The sequence below is a fragment of the Serinus canaria genome, chromosome 1, assembly GCF_022539315.1.
Source record: "Serinus canaria isolate serCan28SL12 chromosome 1, serCan2020, whole genome shotgun sequence".
Lineage (NCBI taxonomy): Eukaryota > Metazoa > Chordata > Aves > Passeriformes > Fringillidae > Serinus > Serinus canaria.
The window spans coordinates 111,140,744-111,166,057 of NC_066313.1; the positions used below are offsets into that span (position 1 = coordinate 111,140,744).

General features: G+C 43.1%; 1 protein-coding gene across 1 annotated transcript in view; it reads right to left on the bottom strand.

Annotated features, from left to right (window-relative positions):
- Nucleotides 1-284: 284 nt before the first annotated feature.
- The window catches only part of IGSF5 (immunoglobulin superfamily member 5), a 29,985-nt gene continuing 4,955 nt past the window's right edge, over nt 285-25,314 (bottom strand). Inside the window, exons 3-9 of the mRNA XM_018913409.2 lie at nt 21,427-21,747; nt 19,971-20,279; nt 15,692-15,820; nt 15,208-15,232; nt 10,900-11,006; nt 9,615-9,691; nt 285-1,307 (exon numbers count right to left, since the gene is read on the bottom strand). Of these exons, the coding sequence (XP_018768954.1) occupies nt 1,239-1,307; nt 9,615-9,691; nt 10,900-11,006; nt 15,208-15,232; nt 15,692-15,820; nt 19,971-20,279; nt 21,427-21,747 (1,037 nt within the window). The 3' untranslated portion in view covers nt 285-1,238. The remainder of the gene's footprint in view (nt 1,308-9,614; nt 9,692-10,899; nt 11,007-15,207; nt 15,233-15,691; nt 15,821-19,970; nt 20,280-21,426; nt 21,748-25,314) is intronic.

The following is a 25,314-nucleotide window of genomic DNA, read 5'->3' on the forward strand; positions in this document are numbered from 1 at the left end:
AAAATCTGGCACGATTTAAGGAAATACCAAATGCTAAATGTGCAAAACAACCTCTCCTTCCTGAGTTCAGGTTTCAAATTCCTCAGTTTTCTTGCACAGAGTGTCACTGGAAGGGATTTGAAGCAAGGGCTTCTTTCAAGAGCACATTTGTACCAAAGATTAACGTGAGACACACTGAATAATTCAGAGTTCTTTGAGTGGGAAGAAAGAAGAGTACACTGAAAATATCTTGTTTTTCTGGAAGAAGTTTGCCTTTTTGTAAAAGAAAAAAAAAAAGGAAAATATTAAGCTTGAACTTTTTTATTATGAAGTAGAAAATTTCAGACAGAACATTTCATCAGTTTTAGATATGGTCCATGTGCTGGATCTGCTCTGCTGAGAAGCTGCTTTGTTAAAGTGCATTTCCCATGGTCATTATCAACTGTGTCCCTGAGGAGAAAACACTGTTCAATCTGAATTCCAGAAGCCACCATTGCTGTGACACAACTCAGCCCATAAGTAGAACAGAGACATAAAACATTCAAGCAATAACTCTTCAAAGTCAAGAGTTTCAAATCTACATTTTTCAGCTGAAGACATTTGAATTTTAATTTTTTTTAAAGGACTTTTTTGGCACATGGGTGATTGGGCTTTGTTTTGAAAAGGAATTTTAAGGCAAATACGTCTCATAAAATAATGTATTGAAATGGAGAAATGTCATTTCTGATCCAAAGATAGTTCTGTTAAAAATTTTGAAGCAGCCCCCATGAAAACTTCCCTTGATTTTAGTACAGAATAGGAATGGAAAAATGTTGTTGATCTGAAAGCTCAAGATGATCAGCTGTACATAAAATGTGTTTAAAAGCATAGATATTGTATTAACCATTATTACCATTAACCAGTTTTTCTGAAATAATAAATATCTTGCATTTCCAGTCCTTGACCTTGCTGTAACATAACATTCCTGTCTGACAGTTTTGCTGATTTCTTGGGGACCCAAAACATGGATTCTTCTTCCACAGTCCCATCAAACTCATTGTCTGGAAATTAGGGCAGTCTATTTATATCATTTATGTCCATTATTTTGCTGTGATATCACGTGCTGTGTTATAAAGTTTGCAATTTTATTTCACTGCATGAGGGAAAAAAAAAAAAGAAAAATAACTTATAAATTAAACTGAGAGAACTGGTTTTAACTTTTCTGCATTGCATGAAGGCATCCAAACATGAAAAAAAGCAACTTCTTGGAGAAGCACATCCTACACGAGTGTCACGTTCCTGATTTTCTTTGGGCTGATGGGATAATCAGGACGCCTTTGAGGCCGCACCTAGGGGAGAGCAAAACCAGTGAGAGAACTGAGAGAGATCCCAGAAAAGCAGTCTCACAAGGGGTCTCAGGAGGTTACCTGCCAACCCCTCACCCCAGAGCATGACAGCAAAATGAAATCCATCACCAGCAACCCACTCAAAATCCAAACACAAAGGAGAGCACGAGGAGCAGAGCGAAACAAAAGCTTGGCATGCACCACGCTGCTGGCAGTCCTGGGAATTCATGATCTGGTCTCACGCTGCCTGAGAACTTCTTGTGGCCTCTGCAGCCTGTGTGCTCCTGAGGAAAAGGTGATGTTGGGTGTTTCTCCTCTGGTTCTCTTAAAGGAACTTGTTAAACTGTAAAAAACCTGAATATTTGCTTTCTAAACGCATTAGAAATCACAGCGCAGCAGCGTTTCACATGGCAGGAAGATCACTCTGAGTGTCTCAGTGTTTATCCAAACCAGGCTTTTTTTAAACTTCCCAAGACTGCCAGGATTCCACTACCACTGACTGCAGCCTGTTCTCACACTGCCCCTGGTGGGATCAGAGCAGGGCAGATGCTCAGCAGCCTTGGAAAGCTTCTCCTCATCTGAAACAAGTGCAGGTGCATCTCCAGTCCTAATTATTTCTGTGCTTTTACAAATTATCATTGCATAGGAAAAGACAAGGAAAAATTTGCTCTCAAATGCATCTGAATAATAAAAACTGTGGATTTTTAAATATAGAAGCAACACCTCCTCCCTGTAATTCCTCACCTGGTCTCAAGCCCTTGGAAATTAATGGAAATTTCACTGTTTTTCTCAGTGAAATGTTTTATCAAGGCAGACTTGGCTCTCTACCTATTGACCAATTTTCCTGAGGTTTGTTTCTGGAGCATTAATCATGTACAGTCTGTATTGCTCTGGAATTCTTCCAGTATTAAACATCTTCAATAATGCATTTGGTACATATACATTATTGAATAACAGATGGAGGCAAATGTTAGATAACAAATGTGGACAACACAGCTCTGGTATTTAATGAGCCCCAGCACCACTGTGGGATAAATTTAACTATCCTAGGAGCATTTCACAAGACAGCTGCCTTCTGTTTTAAACACAACTCTCTTTCTCCACCCTCCCATCCCTTCTTGTTGCTGGAACATGCTGCTGTTTTCTAAATTTACCCTCCTTTACTGTTTATTTTTGCAGAGAGGAGAGGTACTTTGGGAAGCAACAGCATTGCCTGGCTCTGTTCAAGGACCTTTTCCAAGATCCCTCTGCTGCACTTAATTTCTTGCCCAAAGACCTCAGTGTTGTTGAGCAGAGAAGCTCTCTACTACCTCTCCCAGCAAAATAACAAATTTTCAAATGGAATAGGGGGGGGAAATCTGAAAAAAATGCAAGTTTTATGTTTGTGGAGGGGAACTATTCCCACATATTGTGGTCTGTGAGAATAAAGGATACAGAACCAGTAGCATAGTGAGTAACCAGAAAGTTTCAGAGGGGGCCCAAGAACATCTTGTCTCTAAAACTCCCTGAAACAGGTCATGTTTTGTATCCCATGTTTAGCAAGATACTGAGGTGAGAATATTTCCCAGAACTTGCTGGAGAAAAATATTCTATTGCACCAGATTTCCTATAGGAAAAAAGACATAAATCAGAAAGTTCACCCAGCAGTGCTGGGAAAAGAGACAGTTTGGGGTGAAATTTGGGGGAAATGCTACAGGAAATTTAGGGAGGGGGATTCTGTCCCTGTGCCCCCACCTGCAGAGCTGCCCCAGCCCTGGAGGAGCTGGAGCTGCTGCAGAGAGCCCAGAGGAGGCTCCAGGATGGGCAGAGGGCTGGAGCAGCTCTGCTGGGAGGAAAGGCTGGCACAGCTGGCATTGCTCACCTGCACAGGAGAAGCTTTGGGCTGAGCTCAGGGTGGCCTTGCAGGGCCTGGAGGAGCCCCAGGAAAGCTGGAGAGAGACAATTCCCAGGGGATGCAGGGACAGGGAATGGTTTTCAACTGACAGAGGACAGGGTTAGATGGGATATTGGCATTAGGAATTGTTCCCTGGCAGGGTGGGCAGGGGCTGGGATGGAATTCCCAGAGCAGCTGGGGCTGCCCCTGGATCCCTGGCAGTGCCCAAGGCCAGGTTGGACACTGGGGCTGGAGCAGCCTGGGACAGTGGGAGGTGTCCCTGCCATGGCAGGAGGTGGAATTGGATGATTTTTTAGATCCCTTCCAACCCAAACCACTCTGAGATTCTCTGATTTAGGTTTGTAGATGATCCTGAACAGCAGGGAGCCAGAGGATGAGCAGCAGCTGGATCCAGGCAGCCCCATGAGAGCACTGGGGAAAGGATCACCCCCCCAGGCCTATTTTTCTCTAAAAATCCCATCTTCAGGAATGAGCCATCCAGCCCTGGCAGTCATGGCACTTCTCACCACCACCAAAGCAGGACCTGAGCAGGGTTTGCTCCCAGGGTGGGGCTGATGTCCATGAGGGTTCACCCTTGCCCTGCTGCATCTCTCAGAGTTATTTGCTTCAGAGCTACTTCTACTTCATGCTAACTGGGCTCTGGTATCAATTAATGAATAATTTCATGAATTTCAATCAGCCCATGCTGTGTGCTGGCCCATTTTCTGAGAAGCTTTCTCTGGAGCAGCAGAGCCTTCCTGAGGCTGCACTTCACTGAAATGGAGGCTGCTGGTCACTGACCTAAAACTCCTTTTCTGAATGCAGTGGAAGATCTCATACAACACTTCACAAATAATAATGCAGAGGAGCAGGACCACAACAACCACTTTCTATTTATGCTCTGACCTGCTGGAGCTGCTCCAGCCCCTGCTTGGTTTTGATTTCAGTTGTTTCCTCTTTAGATTAATTCAGTGCTTTACCAGTTCTGCCAGTCCTAGTCTGAGGAAAAAGGGCTTCATAACTCATTGCACCCCACAGATTGAAGGGGAAAAAAGCTCATCCCCAGTGGCTTGCTGCACAGCACAACATCATGGGAGTGAGTTCCTGAGGTGGTCCCCCCATCAGGGAGGATGTGCTAACATCAGCATTTCTTTGACATAGTTTTAAATCTCTTTGTACTGCCAGCTTGGCATCCAGTTAACCATGGATATCTGACAGTCACATGCTTCAAAGCCTGCCTGTTGATTTATCATCTGCCTTGGGTGCCTTTTCACAGGGATTACTATAAAAAGGATTACAATACTGGGAAAAGCTTCACATACTTTGTTGGTTTGGTTGTGGAAACAGATGCAGCACAGATCTTTTCATCTCCTCCAGCTCTTCAGCCAGACAAAAAGGGAGCTAGCAACACATGGATGAATCAGAAGGTAAACTGAGTGTGTATCAGCTGGTTTCAGGGGTGAATCCTTCCATGGTGCTTTGAATACTGTTCTTCAGTCAATGTAAGAAGGATTTGTGCTCTTAAAGCATGTTTCAGTCAGTTCTGCACCCTGTGTGATGTGATGGGAGTGATGAGCACAGACCTGGCCCTGTGGAACAGGACTCTGATCTCAGCACTGAGGTGAGGGATGGCAGCTCCCCAGACACTGATGCTGTGGAAGTGTGTGATAAACTCAAGGCTTCCTATTAGCCAGACAAAAAATAGTCAAGTCCAAATGCAGGAGAACAAAGTGCTGACATTATTGTGGTAGGAGCGCTCCCAAATGTGTCTGCATGCATCACACACTGGGCTGACAAAAACAGAACAAAGAATCAGGGGGGCAAAGCCACAGATTTCTGCTTCTGAAGGTTATTTCTCCCCCTGCCCTTAGTTTTCAATTTTGATTCCAAATTCACTTCTTTTACAGGAAAACACCCACCCCCATAAATTGTGGATAACCACAAAATAATTCAGATATACTCTTACTTCAAGTAACAAACAAGTTCCATCCTGTCAATTTTTTGGACACAGCACATTTCCCTGCCCACCAATACAGCCTGAAAATTCCCCCTTGTTTCTTCATGGGTTAATCCCACCCATATGCCTTAACTCCTCCCCTTTTCCCACAGACATTTGGGAGAAAAAAACTGTTATCTGCCCCTGCCATTTCTTTATCTGTATCACCAATATTTACTGCTCTCTTAATCAAGATGTGCTAACCAATGGATATCATAACATGACATATCTGCAGCCCATTTCATCAGCAGGGGTAAAATTGTTTGCTTTCATCGATTTATTTTTCTATTTATTGACCTTTTAATTCAATTTTGATAGCTTAATTTTTCTTTCCAACAACCCTCAGAGTCAGAGCAGTTCTATATGGGGCAATAAATGGAGCTGCAATTCATCATTCATTTCCTTCCCAGGATAAAACCACAAGCACAGCTAAATAATATTTCCAGTTTATAGAGTGTCATTTGGAGTAGTTAAGAAGAAAAATAGATCCTTCCCCATTAAGGGAGCCATGACTCACTCTGGACTGGGGAGGAGGAGTGAGGCTGTGGAAGATTCCTGGAGCTGTGCTGGAGTCACAGCAGGGATGAGTCCAGCCCATTGGAAATGAGCATTCACTTCCTCATGGAATGGGCTCCTGATTTATCACAGAGACCTTTATGGCATGTTAAATGAGCTCATTATGAAGCTCATCTAGGAGATTGTCCAGTCCTGCAAGTTGCTCAGTCCTCAGAGCTCCTTCTGTGGGAACTTGGAAAACAGAGTTCCTTGGAGGTGGAGCTGCCCCAAAATCTTCAAAATCCCAGGCAGGGGATCCCCCTCACTGCTCTTGGGTTTTGGAAGGAGCACTGAGGGGCAGGGAATGAGGAACTGTTCCCTGAGTGGGATGTTGGTCCCTAAAACCCATTTATCTGGCAGCTCAGCCCCGGTGCTGGGAGCAAGGATCACACTCACCCATCCCTGACAGGAACTACATTTGCAATTAAACAGAAGCCTGCACCTCTGCTCTCAGTTTGACCTTTTCTCACTTAATATCATCACAATGAAGACCTTCCAGCACCTCTGACTGATGCTTCTGGCCTCCCCTTCCAGTGGCTGGTCATTTTTCCCTCAGCTCAATAATTTGCTTCGTTACTCATCATTTTTTAAACATCTCACACACCTTTGATTTTCCTCCCTTGTTCTTTGCCAAACCTTTTGTTCAGGTTGTGAATTGATCAGTGCAATTACTGGGCAGCATTTATCTTCTGTGGACATTTTGCATTAGTTTCTGATTCAAAGAGTTTGAATGGCCAAAAGCTGAGCTCAGTGTTTTTCTGCTGTCACCCTGTATGACCCACACCAGAGGTTTCAGGTTGGAACCCAGCTGGGTCTATGGGTAACAAATCCTGAGGAAGCAAAACCTGTGATATGAAGTCTCCTTCAATCTCCCAAATCATTTAATATTGTAACTTTTTTACATCTGGAACAAAAGGGATCAAATTTGAAGCCAGTACCCTCAGAGACACAGGAATAGATAAGGTTTTACATCTTCAGTCTGCAATTTTTCCATCAGTAGATGGACTTCCTGCTCCTCAGGGAGGCCTTGGATTTTCCTTCCTTCTTCTTGACCTCTAAAGAAGCACTGCAAGGACTTTTGCTCATTTTTCCTGATTACCCAGGGAGAGAGAAGTAATTATTGGAGTCCACCCCTTCCTGGCCTCCTTCACTATGGAAAAAATCCTCAGGATAACTTTTCTTCCTCCTGTTGTTTTTTTGGGTTTTTTACCCCCTACTTCTCCCTAAAAGGCCCTGGAGAATAAAGATGAAAAGTCTTTGGGAATGTTTCCAGTACTCAGGCAGGGAAAGCCGACTGAGAATCACAACTTTCTGTGCTTGGAAGATGGCAGGAAGGCAGGTGGTTTCTGAACAAATTGATTCAGCACTAGTCAGCAAACAGCTAAATGAGTGAACATCTGATTTCACCTACTTGACAAGAAATAAAATGAAAGAGCCCTATAATGGTTATTAGGCAATATATTGGCATCAGTGGTGATTGAACTTTATTGGAATATATCCAGGAACACCTTTTGCCAGAAAACCTGTATTATACAGTTATCAGGGAAGGCTATGAATGTAAAAGGAAAACACTTTTAGTCTGGGAAATGTTTTACTCTGTTTGCATTTGTTGTGATAATGTTAAATCATGGACTGCAAATCCACAATTTAGGGTAAACCTTCAGCAGCCTTCTGTCAGCTCCTGCATACACAAATGGGGCCACCACAATATGCTGGGATGCCCTGTTCAAACTGACAAATAGTTTATCTTCACCAAGCCATTTTTAGATTGCTAAATATTCCTCTAACACATGGAAAACAATTATAAATAACTTTTACCTCTTGATTTTCTCTTGGTGCTTTTCAAGCATGTGTGTGCAGCTCTTGATGCAGGTAGAAGCCACTGTGACAGAGGTTTTGTATTGTCCAGGGAGAACTGGTTTGAAAATCATAAATATTTCAGTTTTATGCTGTGTTCCTGTGATGGATTCAAAGTTTCCCTGGCTACCTGATCTCCTTGGCCACCTAACCCAGGATTTCATGTGGAGGCTGAACCTTTCCTGTCTCAGTTTCAGTCAGGACAGTGAACCCAGTCTCCTGATGGTCCCCACTCACAGTGGATAGAGCTGCCTGAGAACACCCAAATTTGATGCCTTTCAGCTGTCACTAAATTCCTTAATGCCACCCAACCAGTGCCCATGAACCATCAATGAGCACCCAGGCACTGGGAAATGCCCAAATGGATCCCAGAACCACCAAATCCCAGAGCCATCAAGGCTGGCAGAGACCTTCAGCTCATCCAGGCCCATCATCAACCACCATCACCATCATCACCCCTAAACCATGTCCCCAGGTGCCACATCCAGACACCTCTTGGAGTCAATGTCCTGCCCTGAAATGTGTCCAGGGTGCTCAGCACAACCTCTCCTGGCTGTCAGAGCAGACACCATGGGCCATGTGCATGGAAGCACAGCTTATGTTCACTGTCCTGATTGAAACTGAGACAGGAAAGGTGCAGCCTCCACATGAAGTCCTGGGTTAGGTGGCCTAGGAGTTCAAGTGGCCAGAGAAACTTTGAACCCATCACAGGAACACAGCATAAAACTGAAATATTTATGATTTTCAATCCAGTTCTCCCTGGACAATATAAAACCTCTGTCACAGTGGCTTCTACCTGCATCAAGAGCTGCACACACATGCTTGAAAAACACCAAGAGAGAACCGAGAGGTGAAAGTTATTTATAACTAATTTTCATGTGTTAGAGTAATACTTAGCAATCTAAAAATGGCTTGGTGAAGATAAACTATTTGTCAGTTTGAACAGGGCATCTCAGCATATTGTGGTGGCCCCATTTGTGAATGCAGGAGCTGATAGAAGCCCTAATCCTGTTCACAAGCATTCCAAACTGTCTGAAAGTGTTGCTTGGGATTATAGACCCACACTGATGCCTCCACTGTTTTGTGCAGACTTTTCAGCTTTCCTTTAAAAGTATTTTGTTTGACAAGTAATTCATGTCAACCATCATAACTAGCAGGCACAAATGCATCAGTGTCATTGCTGTTATTTTGTACTGGTATTATGTGATCATTGTTTTAATTGTTGATTGAGTGCTTCCTAAATTTCATTGTGTGCCAAGAGAAGTTGACACACTCTGCTATGATTTATGTGCAGTGTCATTCCCCAAGACAGATTTCTGCATTGTGCATGTTGAAGCAGCTCTTCAGAAATAAATGAGCTATCACTGTGCTGAGGAGTGAACTCAGCACCACATCACCGCCACTTTCTCAAGAGAATATTGGCAAAAACCATCCCAGAGCTGCTAAATGGATTTTATAAAAATATGGCATAAATTAAGATTCACGTTGCTCTTGTGCTGGAAGGTAAGAGAGAGCAGCACCAGCCTTCAGAATGAGGCCACTGAGAATGGAACCAGTGGAGGAGCAAACACTGAGCTCTTCTTTTCACATTTTATCCATGTGGAAAAGGGGCAAAGCTCTGGGGGCACTGGGTGTTGGGTGTTTGCTTTCCCTCCCAGCTCTTACTGCTGACATACCTAAGGCTTCAAGATCAATGTAAAGTTCCTGATTTCAGCAATTTCTAGAGCATTGGAAAATACAGTCAAGAAATGATCCACAGAAAATGCACCTTTATTTACTCTCTGTACACTGGATTTTGTTTGCGAAGGAACCCCAAACCTCACCTTCACAGTGATCTTAGATCCACATCTCCTTCAAGTCTGAAGGAAAATGCACTCAAGAATGCTGAAGGGACATTCCACTCACCCAATTACAGCTGTAATTGAGTTCTAATTGTCTACCTCCCCAAAATCTATGTTTGGCTCTAGCACAATGCACACTCTGTGAAAAAGAAAAAAAAAAATCGAGATATTCAAGAAATCAGCATTACCTTTGGTACAGAAGTGATGTGCAAATTGTCATCAGGGCCAGCAAACTTGGAAAACATTGGGGGAAGAGAGGAAAGTCCTGCAACAAGAACATAAAAGGTTAGTGTTACTCAGTGTCCATCATGGCAGGAACCACAATGGCTAAATAGGATTTAATATTGTGAGTAAAACCAAGGCTGATTTTTTGGGGGTTAACATGGCCAGAGTTTTGTACTGAGGGAGTCTGCAGGGGTGGCTTCTGTGAGGTGACACCAGGAGCTGCCCCCAGTGTCAGACAGAAGCAGTTCCAGGTGGGTCCTGCCTGAGCTGTGACATTGGTGGCACCTCTGCCATAGCTTATTTAAGGAAAGGTAAAAAAAACCCAGCACAGCAAGACCTGGGAAAGAGGAGAGAGAAAGTGTGAAGGAAACAGTCCTGGAGACACACAGGTCAGTGGAGAAGGGAGGTGACCAGCCAAGGCCAACCCAGAACACCAACAAATAAGAAAAAAGCCAGTCTAGGACTCTGTGGACTCAATCTGTCCAGATCCACTTAATTTTCCTTTTACTTTTTATATCTGCTGCATTTTATAATATTGCATACTCTCAAAATCTTTCCCCTGTACTTATTTCTTCACCACTTATTTGTCAGAGAGGAAAGGATGTGTGCCTGGATTGTAGACTCTGCACAATAATTTTATGCCATTAAGTGTTTGATTAAATGTTTTGAGAATAATGTGGCTAAAAATGCAAGTGGCAGGTAATGATTTGGTGGAGATTTACATTTGCTTTTGAAGAGTCTTTGTGTTCAAGGACAAGAATTTATAATGCTAACTTAGTCATTTATCAGTAAACTAATAGTTCACTAACTGCCTTTATTCTTTCCTTCTTCTTTTCTCTTTCTTTCCTTTTTTTTTTTTTAATTTTTTTTTTGTGTGTGTGTGTTGGCAGTGGTGGATTTTCTTTTGTTTTCACAGGCCAACTGCAAAATATTGCCTAAATTGCTGCTTGTATGAAAATCCAGTCCTCCCACATCTGGCCCCAGAAGACAATTGGAAGAACAAAGGCATTTAAAAAAAAAAAACCAGGATGAAATCTAAATTCAATGGCACAGAACTTGGCTGTTTCCACAATATTTTTGGAGGATTTTCCTCTGAGACATCAAAAATGTTTTGGAGAGGTCCAGGAAAACCACAAATCCTTCACTAAATATTGTGAAACTTCATAATTGTAATTGCTAGACCTGTTGTCCAAAAGGCCCATGTTGAGAAGCAATTTGACAACCTGTGATTCACCAGTTTACACTCACCTGGGCTTTGCTCTGTGTTCCACAATTCCTCTGGAATGTATCCCAGATTTTCACTGCCACTCTGCCTGTCTTCCAAATCACCTTTTTTCTTCTCAGCTGAAACTTTTCTAGAAAACAACAAAAAGGTGTCATGAGAAGTTCTTCATGGTGGGAGAACTCTCGGGTAGCAGACTAGAGAGAAAAAAGCAAATGTCTCACATCCCAAAAAATAGGTCTAAAACATATTCCAGGCAATTAGCATGGAAGTATTGCCCATGGAATCCTGTTTGGAAAGTTTCCATCAGCTGCTATGTCAAAACCCATGAAAATAAGGCAAAATTCCAAAAGTGTGGACACTATGCCAGATCATAGGTTTTGTAGAAAATTAATTTTGATCTCTGATTCTGAACTGCAGGATATTTAGGTGCCCAATAATGGAACACCAGCCAGGTCACTTATGACAGCTGATCATGTTGGTGCCCAGCTGTAAATGCAAAGCATGTCCTCTCACATCCCCACAGTCAAGAACTCATCTGTACACCCTGAGGTTAATCTTTCACTCTGAAATTTGCTTTATCTGTGAGAGACATTCCTTGGTTAAAGTAACACATCTCTGAATTTGCAGAACGGTGCCCTCACAGCTGCACAAGGAGAGAATGGTGCTTTTTCACCCAAAATTCTGATGCCAGAAGAGATGCTACTACTGACCTGTTGCTACCATGGACCCATCTCCAGGACACTCCCAAGTCCACTTCTGCCTAGATTTGAGGTGTGGCAAACACGAATCCACCATGGAAAACCAGGGATTTTTGGTGGGTGATCTAAGCCAGTGATGTTTGTGGAAAATGCTGCGTGTCCTTGCACAAAAATTATAGTGATGGTCGGGCTCTGCTCCCAGGGCACAGGGACAGGAGCAGAGGGAACGGCCTCAGGCTGGGCCAGGGCAGGCTCAGCTTGGCCAGCAGCAGGAATTTGCCCATGGAAAGGGGGCTCAGGCCTTGGCAGGGGCTGCCCAGGGAACTCTGCAGTGCCCATCCCTGCAGGTGTCCCCTGGAGGTGGCACTGAGTGCTCTGGGCTGGGGACAAGGTGGGCATGGAGCACAGCTGGGACTCGATGACCTTGCAGGGCTTTTCCATCCTCAATGGTTCCATGATTCTGTAATTCTACTTCTTTTCTATTCAGTAGGAATCACTTTGCAGGCCCCCAGAGCTTCAGAGGGGTGTCACTAATGCACACAGAAATCTGGTGAGTCAGCTCTCAGCTATGGGGCTTTTTTAGGAGATAAACGGGTTGGACACCACTAGGAGCCCTGCCATGGTTACTAGAAGACAAAATCAATTGTTTAGGGCTACCACCCCCACATGTTACATGACACTGTGCTCTCTCTTTTATCTGAGCCTTAGATCCCAACAAACTCGGGGGAGTAGCCAAATAAAAAGCAGCTACCAAAAAAAAAAAAAAAAATAAAAAAAGAAAAGGTGTGTGGGAGGTATAGGAAGATAGCCAGCCAAGTTAAAAATGAAGGTGAGAAATAAACCAGTGTATGTTTGGTCTCACTACTTCTTCACTACCACAGCAGCTTCCAAAATCTGGACAAGCATCATTCTTTTTACTGCAGGGAAGTTCCCCTCAAGGAAAAAACACTGAGCCTCCAAAATCTGTGATTATTAATAACTCTTCCTGTGATTTCAGGGTCATCATTTTTCAAACCTTGAAATCAACACTGAATCTCCAAGTCCAAACTGAGCCTCAGAGCCTAAACTCTTCCCAGTTTTTTTAACTTGAAAATATAAGCAAAGTTATGAGCACAGTGAGACAACTCATCTTTAATGGAGAAATAGTAACTTAGTAGTACTGAGAGCTAAAAACACACTTGTGCCATGAAGGTAGAATTGTTTCTGCCCAGACCAGGTGCAAAAACATAGAGGGAAAGGAAAGTTATGCCTTATTCTGGACCTGTTCAGGCTGTCTGAGAGGAGCACTGCAGACCCACAAGAGCAAGGCAAGGTCAGGGAAGGACACAGACCCCACTGCTGGGCAGGTCCCTCCCTGCACATTCAGCTGGTTTGGCCTTTGTAGGGCTGATCCTCGTGGAAGTTTTTGGGGTTCTGAACCAAGTCAGAATCCAAGCAATCCCTGCTGAGCTGGTCCTGCCCTATTGGTATAGCTGCACTTGGCAAAATGATGAATTTAGCCCCACAAAGCAAGAAATCACATGGAAGTTTACACGTATGGCATGGCATAATAAGCATCATTTCCTTGGGAGAGAACAGAGGGTGTCTGATTTCCTTATTTTGTTTCCCATCAATAAAGTGCTCTACAAATGGAAATCTGTCAACAGACCTGCACAAACTTTGCCCACAAGAGGCTGCTAATGAAACTGGGAATTACTGACGTGCCAGGCAGCGGGGTGGAACATCCTGCAAACTCATTAAGGGACGGGGACTTAAAACCCACAAGCGTAGGCAGAGAATGAATTCACAAAGCTGCCTAAATATAAATAATAATATTAATAACCCCACTGCCACAGCTGTCACAGGTGCTGATTAAAAGGATCATAATGGTGAGAGCCACCAGCTATTGATTTCTAAAGTTTTCCATCTCAGTGCAATAACAAAACAACAGCTTGGTACTGAAACACGTCTGAAAATCACTGGATGGGGCGCTGACACCCATCCATGGGGCAGCTCTATTGATTTTTTAGCATTTTCTTATTATTTCTTCTTATTATATATTATATAATTAGATAATATTATTAGAGATGATATTTTTTTTTATTATAGAATAGCTTGACTTGGAAGAAACCTTAAAGATCATCTTGTGCCAAGCAGCTTTATTAATATTTTAATTAAAAATCCATGGGGCAGCTTTATTAAATTTTTTTAGCATTTTAAAAATTATTATCTATTATATAATTATATAATATTATTATCTTTTATATAACTATGTATTATTATTATATATTATATTATTTTTTTATTATAGAATGGCTTGGAAGAAACCTGAAAGAGCATCTCACTCCAGGCCCGTTCTGTGGGCATGGACACCTTCCACTATCCCAGGCTGCTCCAAGGAACACCCCCGGGGATGGAGAGTCACATAATCCCTGGACAACCTGTACCAGTGCCTCCCACTCAAGAATTTCTTAATATTTAATATCTCATGTAATTATATTACATATTATATGTTATATATTATATATATTATATATAATATTATGTGTGATTATTATATAATATATATTATGATATATAATAATATACACATATATAATATTTAGTTTCTTCCTCTTAAGATCTAATCCAAACCCACCTTATATTTACCATATTATATATCTTTTATTATATATAATAATATATAATATATACACAATATGTATAATATGATATATATTATATATTGTTTATATATATTGATATATAATATATTCATTTATCATATTTAATTTCTTCTTCATAATATCTAATCCAAACCTTCCCTCTATATACTATATTATATATATAATATACAATAATATATATAATATATAATATATAATATATAATATATAATATATAATATATAATATATAATATATATATATATATAATATATAATATATGTATTCATATATAATATCTAATTTCTTCTTCTTACTGTCCAATCGAAACCTGCCCTCTGAACCCTTTTTTACCCATTTGTCCGGTGGAATTTTCCTGCCGCGCTCGGGGCTCGCCCGCTCCCGGCGCCAGGCGCGCTGCCGGTGTGGCAGTGACATCCTGTGGCGGCGGCGGCAATCGCCCGCCGGGCTCGGGTCCTGTCCTGCCATCCTCCCTCCCCTGCCTTCCCGGGACACCTGGGGACACAGCGGGCTCCGAGAGATTCGCTTTGTCTTTCGGCTCAGACAGAGCTGGGTTTGCCCGCTCTGCGCCGCTTCAGCGCTTCGGGGTTTCCGTGGGGTTTTCAGCATGGTGGGATGGGAGTTCACAGCCTGCTGCGAGCCTGGGGCTGGCCTTTCATCCCTGAGTCAGTCCCCATCCCTGGATGCTGTCCCCCATCCCTAAGTCAGTCCTCATCCCTGGATGTTATCCCCCATCCCTAAGGTCAGTGCTCTTCCCTGGATGCTGTCCCCCATCCCTAAGTCAGTCCCCATCCCTGGATGCTGTCCCCCATCCCTAAGTCAGTGCCCATCCCTGGATGCTGTCCCCCATCCCTATGCTGTCCTCACACAGCCTGGCAGCACCAAGAGTTCTGGGATGATGGTGCCAGGATAAGGACACTGGCACATCCCTCTTGCCACCCAAAGAGTCCAGCAAACACCACAAAAAGCTTTCCATTATCTGACTTACCTTATTTCATTTTGATAAGTAGATGCTAAAAATGAAAAAAAAAAAAAAAAGTTTTTTAAAATGCAGGAAAATCAAATTTAATACTTCTGTAAGTTCTAAGAGCATGCCCTGAGTTCCAGCTACCACAGGAGCATCTCTCTACCCTGTTTGCAAAATTGGGCAGCCCTGTAGAGCATCTTACATGGAAACTGGAATTAGGCACACAGCACTAAAAATATTCTTCAATGAAGAACCTTTAAATGTCTTTAAAAGTCAAAACTCCCCAAAAACGTGACCCTCTGGGAGTTAATGTGAAGGACTGACACTGACTGGAGTAAATTCATGAAAGAAACATGATGGTGAAATTAAGGAGGATCTTAAACAGGACATGGTTAAGAGCAGGATCTGCCTGCTCAGTCTTCTGCTTACAGAGCTGACAGAAGCAGATTTATGTCTAATCAAAGCCACTTTTTAATGTTTAGACCAGCTGTGAGGGTTCACTCACCTCTCCTCTTCATGCAGCAGCGCACAGCAACCACAACAATAACGACCAGGAGAACAATGCCAAGAAATGAAAGCACAACTGCAAGCACAATAACCCACGTGCTCCTGTTGTCTTCACTGTAATAATTTTCTGTTAAATTAAATAGAGAAACATTGGACTATCAGAGCCTCAAAACATCCTTTTCAGCATGTTTACCTTTTCTGGGAGATGCTATTAAGGCTTTGGTGAATATTTAACAGGGAGGCTGTGTTTTCCAAATGACAGACTCTGTGTTTATGGATGGCACCCAAGAATTTAAAATATTCCTGAATTCAAATCCTTTATTGCAGTTGTAGCTTCTCCCACTGCTACTTCTCTTCTGAAAAGCACAGGGTTGCAACCATCAAACTTAACTATATTTTATAGTTCTGCTGGGCATCCCAGAGTCCTTTGGAGACATTTGGGGAAAGGTGTTAAGATTCAATTTAGGTGTCCATACTGCAAATATTGAGTGTCTTGCCTGGCTGCTCTTGCCAGTGGAGAGAAAATAGAACCCATATTTTGGGTTACCATTAATTTGATCAAACGTGTATGTGTCCCTTTTAATAAGGTGAACTGCTTTAAAAAAATGTCCATTTCTCCCCACAAACCACAGCAACACTGGTAGGTGATTAGTACAGTTGGTGATCTCTAGCCTGGAAAAATGATTTTCTAATCAATTCCATCTTGGGGTTTCTCTCAGTGATATCAACAAGTGTTTGATTTTGGGATGTGCTTGGTGGGACTCCAAGAGCACCAAAGAGCAAAATCAGTGAAGAACACACAGCTCCTGACCCATCTTCTCTACAGCATGCTCACATCTATCTGATTCCTTCATCTCTGCTGTAATCTACAGGGTTAAGTGGGGGGATTTAAAGATAATTCAATGTCTTGCTGAAATCAGTTGCTATGACCAAACAGAGCTCCCACGTGCACAGAATTTTAAAAATATCTTGCATTTAGAATTATAGAATCATGGAATGGTTTGGGTTGGAAGAGACCTCAAAGATCACTCAGTTCCACCCCCTGCCATGGACAGGGACACCTTCCACCATCCCAGGTTGATTCAAGCCTTGGCCTTGGACACTTCTAGGGCTGGGGAATATTTCTCTGGCAGCTGGATGTGCAAGGAAGATGCCAGTTCTGCTTGTCACATCATCCTGCCCCTTGGTTTGACCAAATATTCCAGAAGCACATCAAATTTGGTTTCCCTTTGGAAAGCAGCCCCAAAACACTTTGGCAGCTGTTTAGAAACAATCTTCCAGTCCAAATTACAGGTGTGAAACGTGGAGATTTGGCACAGTTCTGTCCCATGGTTTATGATTGTCTTTTCCTCATTCATGGTCCCAATTACCAACTCCATGGCCACACTTGGCTGACAGCCCATGGAAAAGGCACCCCAGCAATGAGGGGGACTGGGAGCTGCTCAAGGTCAGGGCAATTCCCCTGATGTGGGAACCAGGTTTACCTGTGGCAGGGAATAAACTAAATCCTTTCTATCTACAAATTTTCCTGGGTGCTTGTTTGGAGTTTGGAGGTTTCAGACTCAAAAGATACACTACCAAAACCTCCTGCAAAGCTGGAACCTCTGCCAGGAACCTGCATTCTTCAAAGCTCAGGTCACTGTCATTAAGCAATTTGTTCCAGTCTTTTCTAATCCTAATGCTCAACCAGCATGGTTGGAATTTCTTCTATTAGGAAAAAAAACAAGCACTCACTTTTACTGAAAAAAAAAAAATTACAGGATTTACTGCTGCAAATTAGCAGTAAATCCTGTAGGCTGCCATCAATTGATGATAAACTTGTTCATAGTATTTTTACCTAGAAATACTGCAACAGATATCTACATTTTAGTACATTTTGTTCCATAGAGGTGTCACAGGGATTTCAAGATGACTAAAGGATGAATGACATCTAGTTAGCTTGAGGGGAGAGCTTAACCCTAGTGAGAAGGGAAGAGCTAAACACACCTGCACCAGCCCATTCCTGCAGGCTGGCTGCCACACCAAGGTGTTTCACTCCCTACCAGGGTCAGGTTATGTGCCAAGAGATTTATGGAGCTGCAGCCAGAAGGACAGGGTATGACACAAACACTCCCAGAGCTTCAGCATTTTTGTGTCTCTGCAGTTTTGGAGGATGCAGAAAGAAACTGGAGCTGGGTGTGACTGAGGAGCTGCCAGGTGAACACACAAGCAGGGCTGCAAGGGAGGGGCACGAAGGGGTGAAGGAGTTAAATCCCTTTGAGTCCATTAGGAAATCCAAACCAAGTTCCATGAAGGGTTTAGTGTGGACAGAGCCAATTCCTCATTCCACAGGGCCCATCCTCTGCTGCCATCCCAACTTCTGGCTCCTCCCTAAGTTGTCCAAACATCGACTTTGACAGTGTCTGCAGAAAAGGGGATTTTTCCCAGGCAGGTGCTGACCAGTGAGGAATGAGAGACTGGAAAAACCTGCACGTGGCTCCTTGGACACTCTGGAGATTTCTGGTTGAGTTCAAAAGCAAAGGACACCCAGGCTCATGGGAGACTCTCTGCCCCCAACTTCTGCAGGTCAAACAGCCCACAGGAATTCCACACCAAACCAAAGACAGCTTGGACCCAGCTAAGGAACTCTCCCATGGATCCCATTCCAAGTAACAGCTCTGTGAATGCATCTCCTGGAATAACTCTGTAGGAATTCCCAAATTTCAGGCTCAGCCAAAAACGCCTGTAGGAAGAGGGAATGACATGAAAATGCACCACTTTGCATGGAGAGACTGACCCAGAGGTGCAGGAAGGTGGGATGTTCCCTCACCAGGGGCTGGTGGCTGGACAGGGCTCGGATCTTCCTGTAGTTCTTGTATTGCTTGAGAGGAACGTGGAGGAATTTGGTTCGCCCAGCTTTTAAGTGAAGGAGAAAATTGATCTTTCAATAGTTTTGGGAAGGATTTCTTGCATGTTTGAAGTTGGTTGTGTTCTTTTTCAAGAGCCATCTAAGGCTGAGCCTGTGTATGAAAACTGGGACAAGCTCTTAGATTTTGAGTGTGATATATACATTATATACCTCCCTGTGTCATAAATCCCATGCTTTTATTTCATCCTGATCATTTAAAGACTTCAGATTCTCCTATCCTGTCAAATTTTGAGTGCCTGCTGCTGCACAATGGTATTTCCAAAGAGAAATGAATGATGGTCCTATACAATCACTAATTATACACTAATAGTGCTTCATGACATCTGTTTTTCTCCTCTTCTGATTTGCAGGGAGTAGCTATGGAAACATCACAAATGAGTGGGCAGGGGAATTTATTAATTTCCTCAGGATAGTCCTTTTTTGCTTAGTCAGTAATTAAGATCAATGTGACTACAAAAGGCCATGTTAGGGATGGTAAAATGACCTTTTCCAACTGCATTACCAAGCAAACACTTCTGAAAAAGGCCTGCTAATAATGACTCATACTGAAAACAGAGGACACAGCTACTCAATCTTCTCAGTTGTTTATGTGTCAAAATGTCTGTACCAAAGCCCTCATTGATACCCTGTAAGGATGTTTTGTGTGTGCCTTGTTCACCCCTTGCAGAAGGAGAATCTGTTCATCATGAGAAGCTGTCAGCATGATTACAACCTTAGCAAAAATATTTAGAGTTATCAAAGGCCTTGCTAACTGCTCTGGAGAGATTTGCATGACATCCAGGCTTGGATTAAAGCAGAATTTGAATTTCTTTAAGTAAAAGCCAGTAAAAAGCAACCTAATCACTGCCCAAAAATTCCAGATATGTTAGGACAGAATTAATTCTGGGTTGTGTGCAGAAACTGGGAGGGGTTTTTTCTCAAATCAGGGAGAAAAAAAATAATATAAAATAATAATTGGATATTACAGAGAACAATTTCACATGAGGGTTTGGCTTTGTAAGAAATTAAATTAATATGGCAGGCATGCTCTGATCAAGGATACTTAAAATCTAAATTCCTTGGGTGTTTTCTTGGTCAAGGAGCAAACTCTGGTTTTCCTAGCAGTGAATCCACAGGAGTCAGAGGCAGATATTTGTCAGAGGCTTTGTCCTGCTCAGTCGTGCCTTGGGCTTCACGGTTCATTAGATTGGTAAAAGCACATTTAACCCTACCTGTGCATCATGCTGTGACTCCTGGCTCTGAATCCCACACCCCAGAGGATTTCATTGGCAAATAAAGAACTTTCTAGAGCAAAACCAACCAGAACAAAACACACAGCCCTGAGCACAGGCGGTACAGGACGGGAAAAGCACGACAAACATTCACTTACCCGTGGCAGAGTTGTCAAAAATAAGAGTTACACTTGCATTCTGAGGGCTGGGGAGTGCTTCTATGTCAGCTAAACAAGTCAAAACTTCCGTGTCCCTCGGAGTCAGAGTTAAGGTGCTCAGGGCATTGTGGAGGCCATGAGATCCTGGGCTTTGCTGGGTAACATAGCTTGATTTATCAACCAAAGAGTCATTTGTCATCCAGGCAATGACTGGAGCTGGAGCCCATCCTAAGGCTTCACAAACAATCTCAATTGTTTGGTTGTCTTTTACTGTTAAGGTGCTATTTTTGATGAGTAAAGATCCATTAACTGTGGGAGGGAAAAGATGGTTTTGTTCCTTCAGAACGTTTCGCTGCATTGCTTTCCTGCTGGTAGTTTTTAAATCTTATCTTGCTACCCCGAAATAGCTATGCCTTGAGATATGAAGTGGAAAACAATTATTAATACAGATATACCACATGTAGGATGGAAACATGCAGATATTTCAACTACATGGCCCCATTACCCAATATGTTAAAGCACAAGTCTCAGCTTTCAGTAGCTCTCCAATAAAAAGCAGGAAATTGCATTTTTTGGACACCTTGACACATATACAGCTGGAGGACAACACAGTGAAATAACAGGGTTTCTCTCTACGTTTTAAATATGCTCAGGTCATATAAGAAGAGGTTTACAGGTAGGTGATGAGATCATCCCTGCACCGAGCCCCTCCTTGACAAATGGAGAGTGCCTGGTGGTGAGATCCTGCTTTCCTGGCTGCAGGCTGAGAAGGAATAAGAGATGGAGCAGGAAAAAAAGAGAGGCAGTTAAACCGTCTGCTATTGGCACTCTGCATGTGACACTAAAACCCAATCAGTAAAATTAGGGTGAGCTGGGCAGGAGGCAAAGGATGGTGAATGAGAGCATGTGCTCCTTCCCAGGGATAACCTGAGCAATTCCTCAGAGGATTCCCTTAAGTGAAGCACAATAAAACAGCTTTTTTTTTTTGGTGGCTATGATGCCTCAAGTTTTAGCTTTTATGTTTTTCATGTTCTGTGCTGCTTTAGTGTGTGGGTCTGGGCTTCATATTATGGGATGGAGAGCTCTGTGCACAGAGCAGGGAGACAAAACAATTCCTGTTCCAGCTGGGCACCAAGGACAAATGAGCCAAATCTCAGCCCAGGAGCACAAACCCCGTGGGCTGGAGAGAGAAAAACAAGCAGGGTGGGAGTGCCTGGGCTAAAGCTGGGCTGGGACAATGAACTGCAAGGTGGGAATGGAGCAGAGCTGATCCCAGGGAGAGACCCCATGCCCGGCCGGGCATTTTGGGGCCATTTTGGGTCACCTTGGGTGCAGCCCTGGCTGGGCTCTGGTGCTGCCCAAGGTGGGTTCATGGAGGAGATCCTTGGAATCAATCCCTGCTTTATTCTTTAGCTCTGTTCTAGGTCAGCCTTCCCAAGGCATCAGCCATACACACCTTGAACAGAGAGAAAGGCAAAGTTGTTCTGGCTGGGTTGCTGGATGCTGCACTCAATCCTGCCAGAGTCACTCAGCTGGGTGTTGTGGATGATCAGCTCCGAGGTGAACTCATCCCCAGCGCTGTAGTTCCTGGAGGTGAAGCGGTCTGTGGTCTCCACAGAGCCCTGGGAGCTGAGGACAGTGAGCACAGGACTGCCCTTGAAGAGCCAGATGAGGACTTTCCATCCTGCAGACACCGTGCAGTTGAACCTGGCCTCTGAGCCAGCCAGCACTGTGGCGTTCTCAGGGCCTTTTGTGATGGAGTAACAAAAGCCCAGACCTGTGAGGGAACCAAAATCAGTCCATAAATACATATACAACAGCAGCAGAGGTGGTTGGATAGCGTCAAACATCTTAACCAGTTCAGAGAGGGAGGTGGGCAATCTATTCTTTCAGATCCTGCTTAGATTGAGTGGTTTACTTTAAAAATACCTTTAATTATTTTGTCTCTCCTTTTCCCACTCCTGTTTCTCTTCAGAAATTCAGTGACTATCATTTTGCTGACAGAAAAAAATCCCACTTTTAAGAAGGAAAATACATGAGTTGCCTACACTTTAAATAATTAAAGGAGTGTGTAACCAGTCCCTTTTCCATAACTTGCATGGCCAGTGATTTTTTGCAGCCCCACCATTTATCCTTCAGTGCTCTTTCCCCTGTTCCTCAATCATTCATCACACACATTGTGATGTACTTCTTCTAAAGCCTTCCTCAGGCTTTCTGTTATCCAAGGCCTGCTCAAGCTCATTAGTTCTAACTCCTTGAAAGGCAGTGTGAATTCTGGCAAATATTTTTCAGAGCTGAAAGCCCCTAACAAAGTCATTTTGTTTTCCTTTCCTCCTCATATTCCCAGGGCCTCCCATTGCCACCTCCACCAATTGCACAGGGATATTTGGAGTCCAGGCATGGACATTTCCCTCCTGCCAGGGGGATCTGCCTCCCCAGGGAACAATCCTGCTGAGGGAGCACCAGGACTGCTGTGGTGCCCCAATGCTTCCAGCTGAGCTCTGCATGATGACAGCAATTAGAACCTGCAGCCCATGGCAGCCTAATTAAAACCCCATGCCAGCAAATTTGGCCTGAGAATAAGTGTTCAATTATGTTCAAGGAGAAAGGAAGCCTGAAATGGTCATCACTCCCTTGCTAAGAGTATTCAGGGCAATGAAGTAATTTTTAAGGGTTTTGTTCACACCAAGTGGGGGTTTTTTAGGTAATTTATTCATTAATGGATTAGCTATAAATTATTGAAAAAAATTTTTGTTTCAGTCAGCAGCTGATGTGAGGAGGACACGCTGTATTTTCCACACAAGAGGGGTGTTTGGTGTTTGTATCTATGGAACCAGAGCCCAGTCCCAGTGAGGACATTGCAACCAGTGCCTCAGTGAGCTGCTCCCAGGACTGGGGTCTGGAACCTCATTGCTCCATTGCCCAGAGCCTTTTGCAGTCCCAAGCTGTCACCATGACAATTTCTGAAAAATCTCTTTGCCAGGATTTCTTCTCCTGGGAAGATGAGAACCCTCAGCTTCTCCATGTTTTGCTGCTCTGGAATGTGGTCTGGAGATTGTTTATCCAAACATGTGAATTGTTTTTAATTAATGACCAATCACAGCCAGCTGTGTCGGACTCTGAGGAGTCAGTCATGAGTTTTTATGAAACCTTCTTGTTAAGCCTTCTGATGTATACTTTCTCTTTCTGTAGTATAGTAGAATAGCATATATAGAATACCATAGATAATATAATTATAATTACAATACAGTTGTAGTATATTGTGATGTGATTAATATAATATAATATAATATAATATAATATAATATAATATAATATAATATAATATAATATAATATAATATAATATAATATAATATAATATAATATAATATAATATAATATAATATAATATAATATAATAATAAATCAGCCTTCTGAGAACATGGAGTCAGATTCTCATCTCTCACCTCGTCCTGGGGACTCTCACAAACACCACACCCAGCCCACATTTAACCACTGTACATCCAACCAGGCTGGTGCCAGGACTTGTTCTTTAATATAAACAGCTCCTCTTTTTCCTCCCACCTGCTGCAAGCATTTTCAGACTTCTTTGTTGTGCAGGATTGTGCAAACCTCGCTCTCCCTGCTTCTGTGTGTGGCTGACTCTGAGTTCTGCCATGTTTACAAAAACCTTCACAAAAATTTTCCACCTTCCTGGGTTATGTTACCTCTGCCATGCACCTCAGTCTGCTGAGTATATCTGTGTGTGAGCAACAAAACATTAAATGAAAAGCAAACTTTGCCTACTCTGATAATTAATAAAGCCAGATAAGATTAAGTAAATCATGTTTCTGTTCAAATTAAAACTTACCCACTCTGCCCCTCTTAATGCAAACTGTTCTCTGTGCACTTGGAATTTATTTCTATGCCTGTGCAAACACTCTGCTTTTTCAAGGAGCTGTGGTCTGCCAGGGCTCTGAATAAATGGTTGAACTTTCGGGACAATTCTTGCTGTTAATTAATCTTTGAAATTTACCCCTAAACAAGAATAATCAATGATCATTGGCTCTAAAAATAATTGCCTATGTTGCTTTTGCTCTCTTCAGGGCAGTATAGGCAGGTAGGTATGAGTTAATAATTTATCTATGATCATTATTTTTTATCAGTTCATAGGTAAGGTAGGATCTACATCTTCTTCCACCAGCCATGCCTGCTGGAGCAATAAATGGTCCTTCCCTGATTGCTGCCCCATGGGGAAAGGTCCCTGAGCCCTGCTGGGGATCCTTTGGGAGGCAGAAGGGCTGAGGAGTGGGACATAACCTCTCCCATTTAGCTCCCAGCCCCAGCACAGCCAAGAAAGGAGTTTGATCAGCTTTCTCCTCCTGTGGCCTGAATGCTTTTGGTGATTTCTCCTTTCTCTCTCTTTATCTTCTTGCTTTTGTTGTTTGTTCTGCACGTGGAGTCCTGAACCAACAGCATGTTCCATTGTTCAGCCCATGCACAAACACTGACAAAGTCACCTGTGTGAGGTCACAGAGGACATTCATGGCACAAATGGGATCTAAACCCAGCTCCCAATGCCTCCAGCCAGTGCTGGGACTGCCTTTGCTGCACCTTGCCTCATGCACTGGGGAGAAAAATGTTACTGCTGCTTTCATTTGCATCCTGCTTCACAAATACCTTGCAGATGGTTGCTTTTAAACAAATTAAGGGCTAGATTTTCATTGCACTTTACAGGAATTACATGGTCAGCTCTTAACAGCTGCTTTAACATCTGCCTTCCCCCACACCAGCAGGGAGAGATCCCACCCAGGCAAAGGCCAGGGAAATGCTGGGCTGGCTCCCTGATCACCCTGGGCTTTTGTAAAACAGAGCTGAGTGAGGACACCTTCTCTGAGGCCCATCACTAAATGTTTACAGAGCAGTCAGCAGGGGTGAAAATTTGCTTACATGAAGTGTTTATGGTGTCCTAGGTGCTCGGTGCCTCCCAGCAACACACACAGCACACACCAACTCCTTTGTGAGCTGGTGCTTTCCCTCCTCTGCCACACAAATTCACTGCCACACCACTGCAGGTTGTGAAGAAATGAAAATGCATCTTGGGCAGGATGATGGCTGCACTGAGAGAACCTCATTTGCCAGAGAGCCACTCTTGCCCTTCATCAACAATGTCTTTTTTCACACTTGAATAAATCCCAAAGGACCACTCTTCCATGGAGTGGTCAACAACAAGGGCATTGAGACGTGGCTACCTCCTCTTCCTTGCCTCCTGTCCTCTGCTGGCTCTGTCTTTCCTCTTTTGTAAGTGACCTATTTGGATGCAGCACAGGGAAGGACAGGATGAGCTTATCCTTTTGCCATAA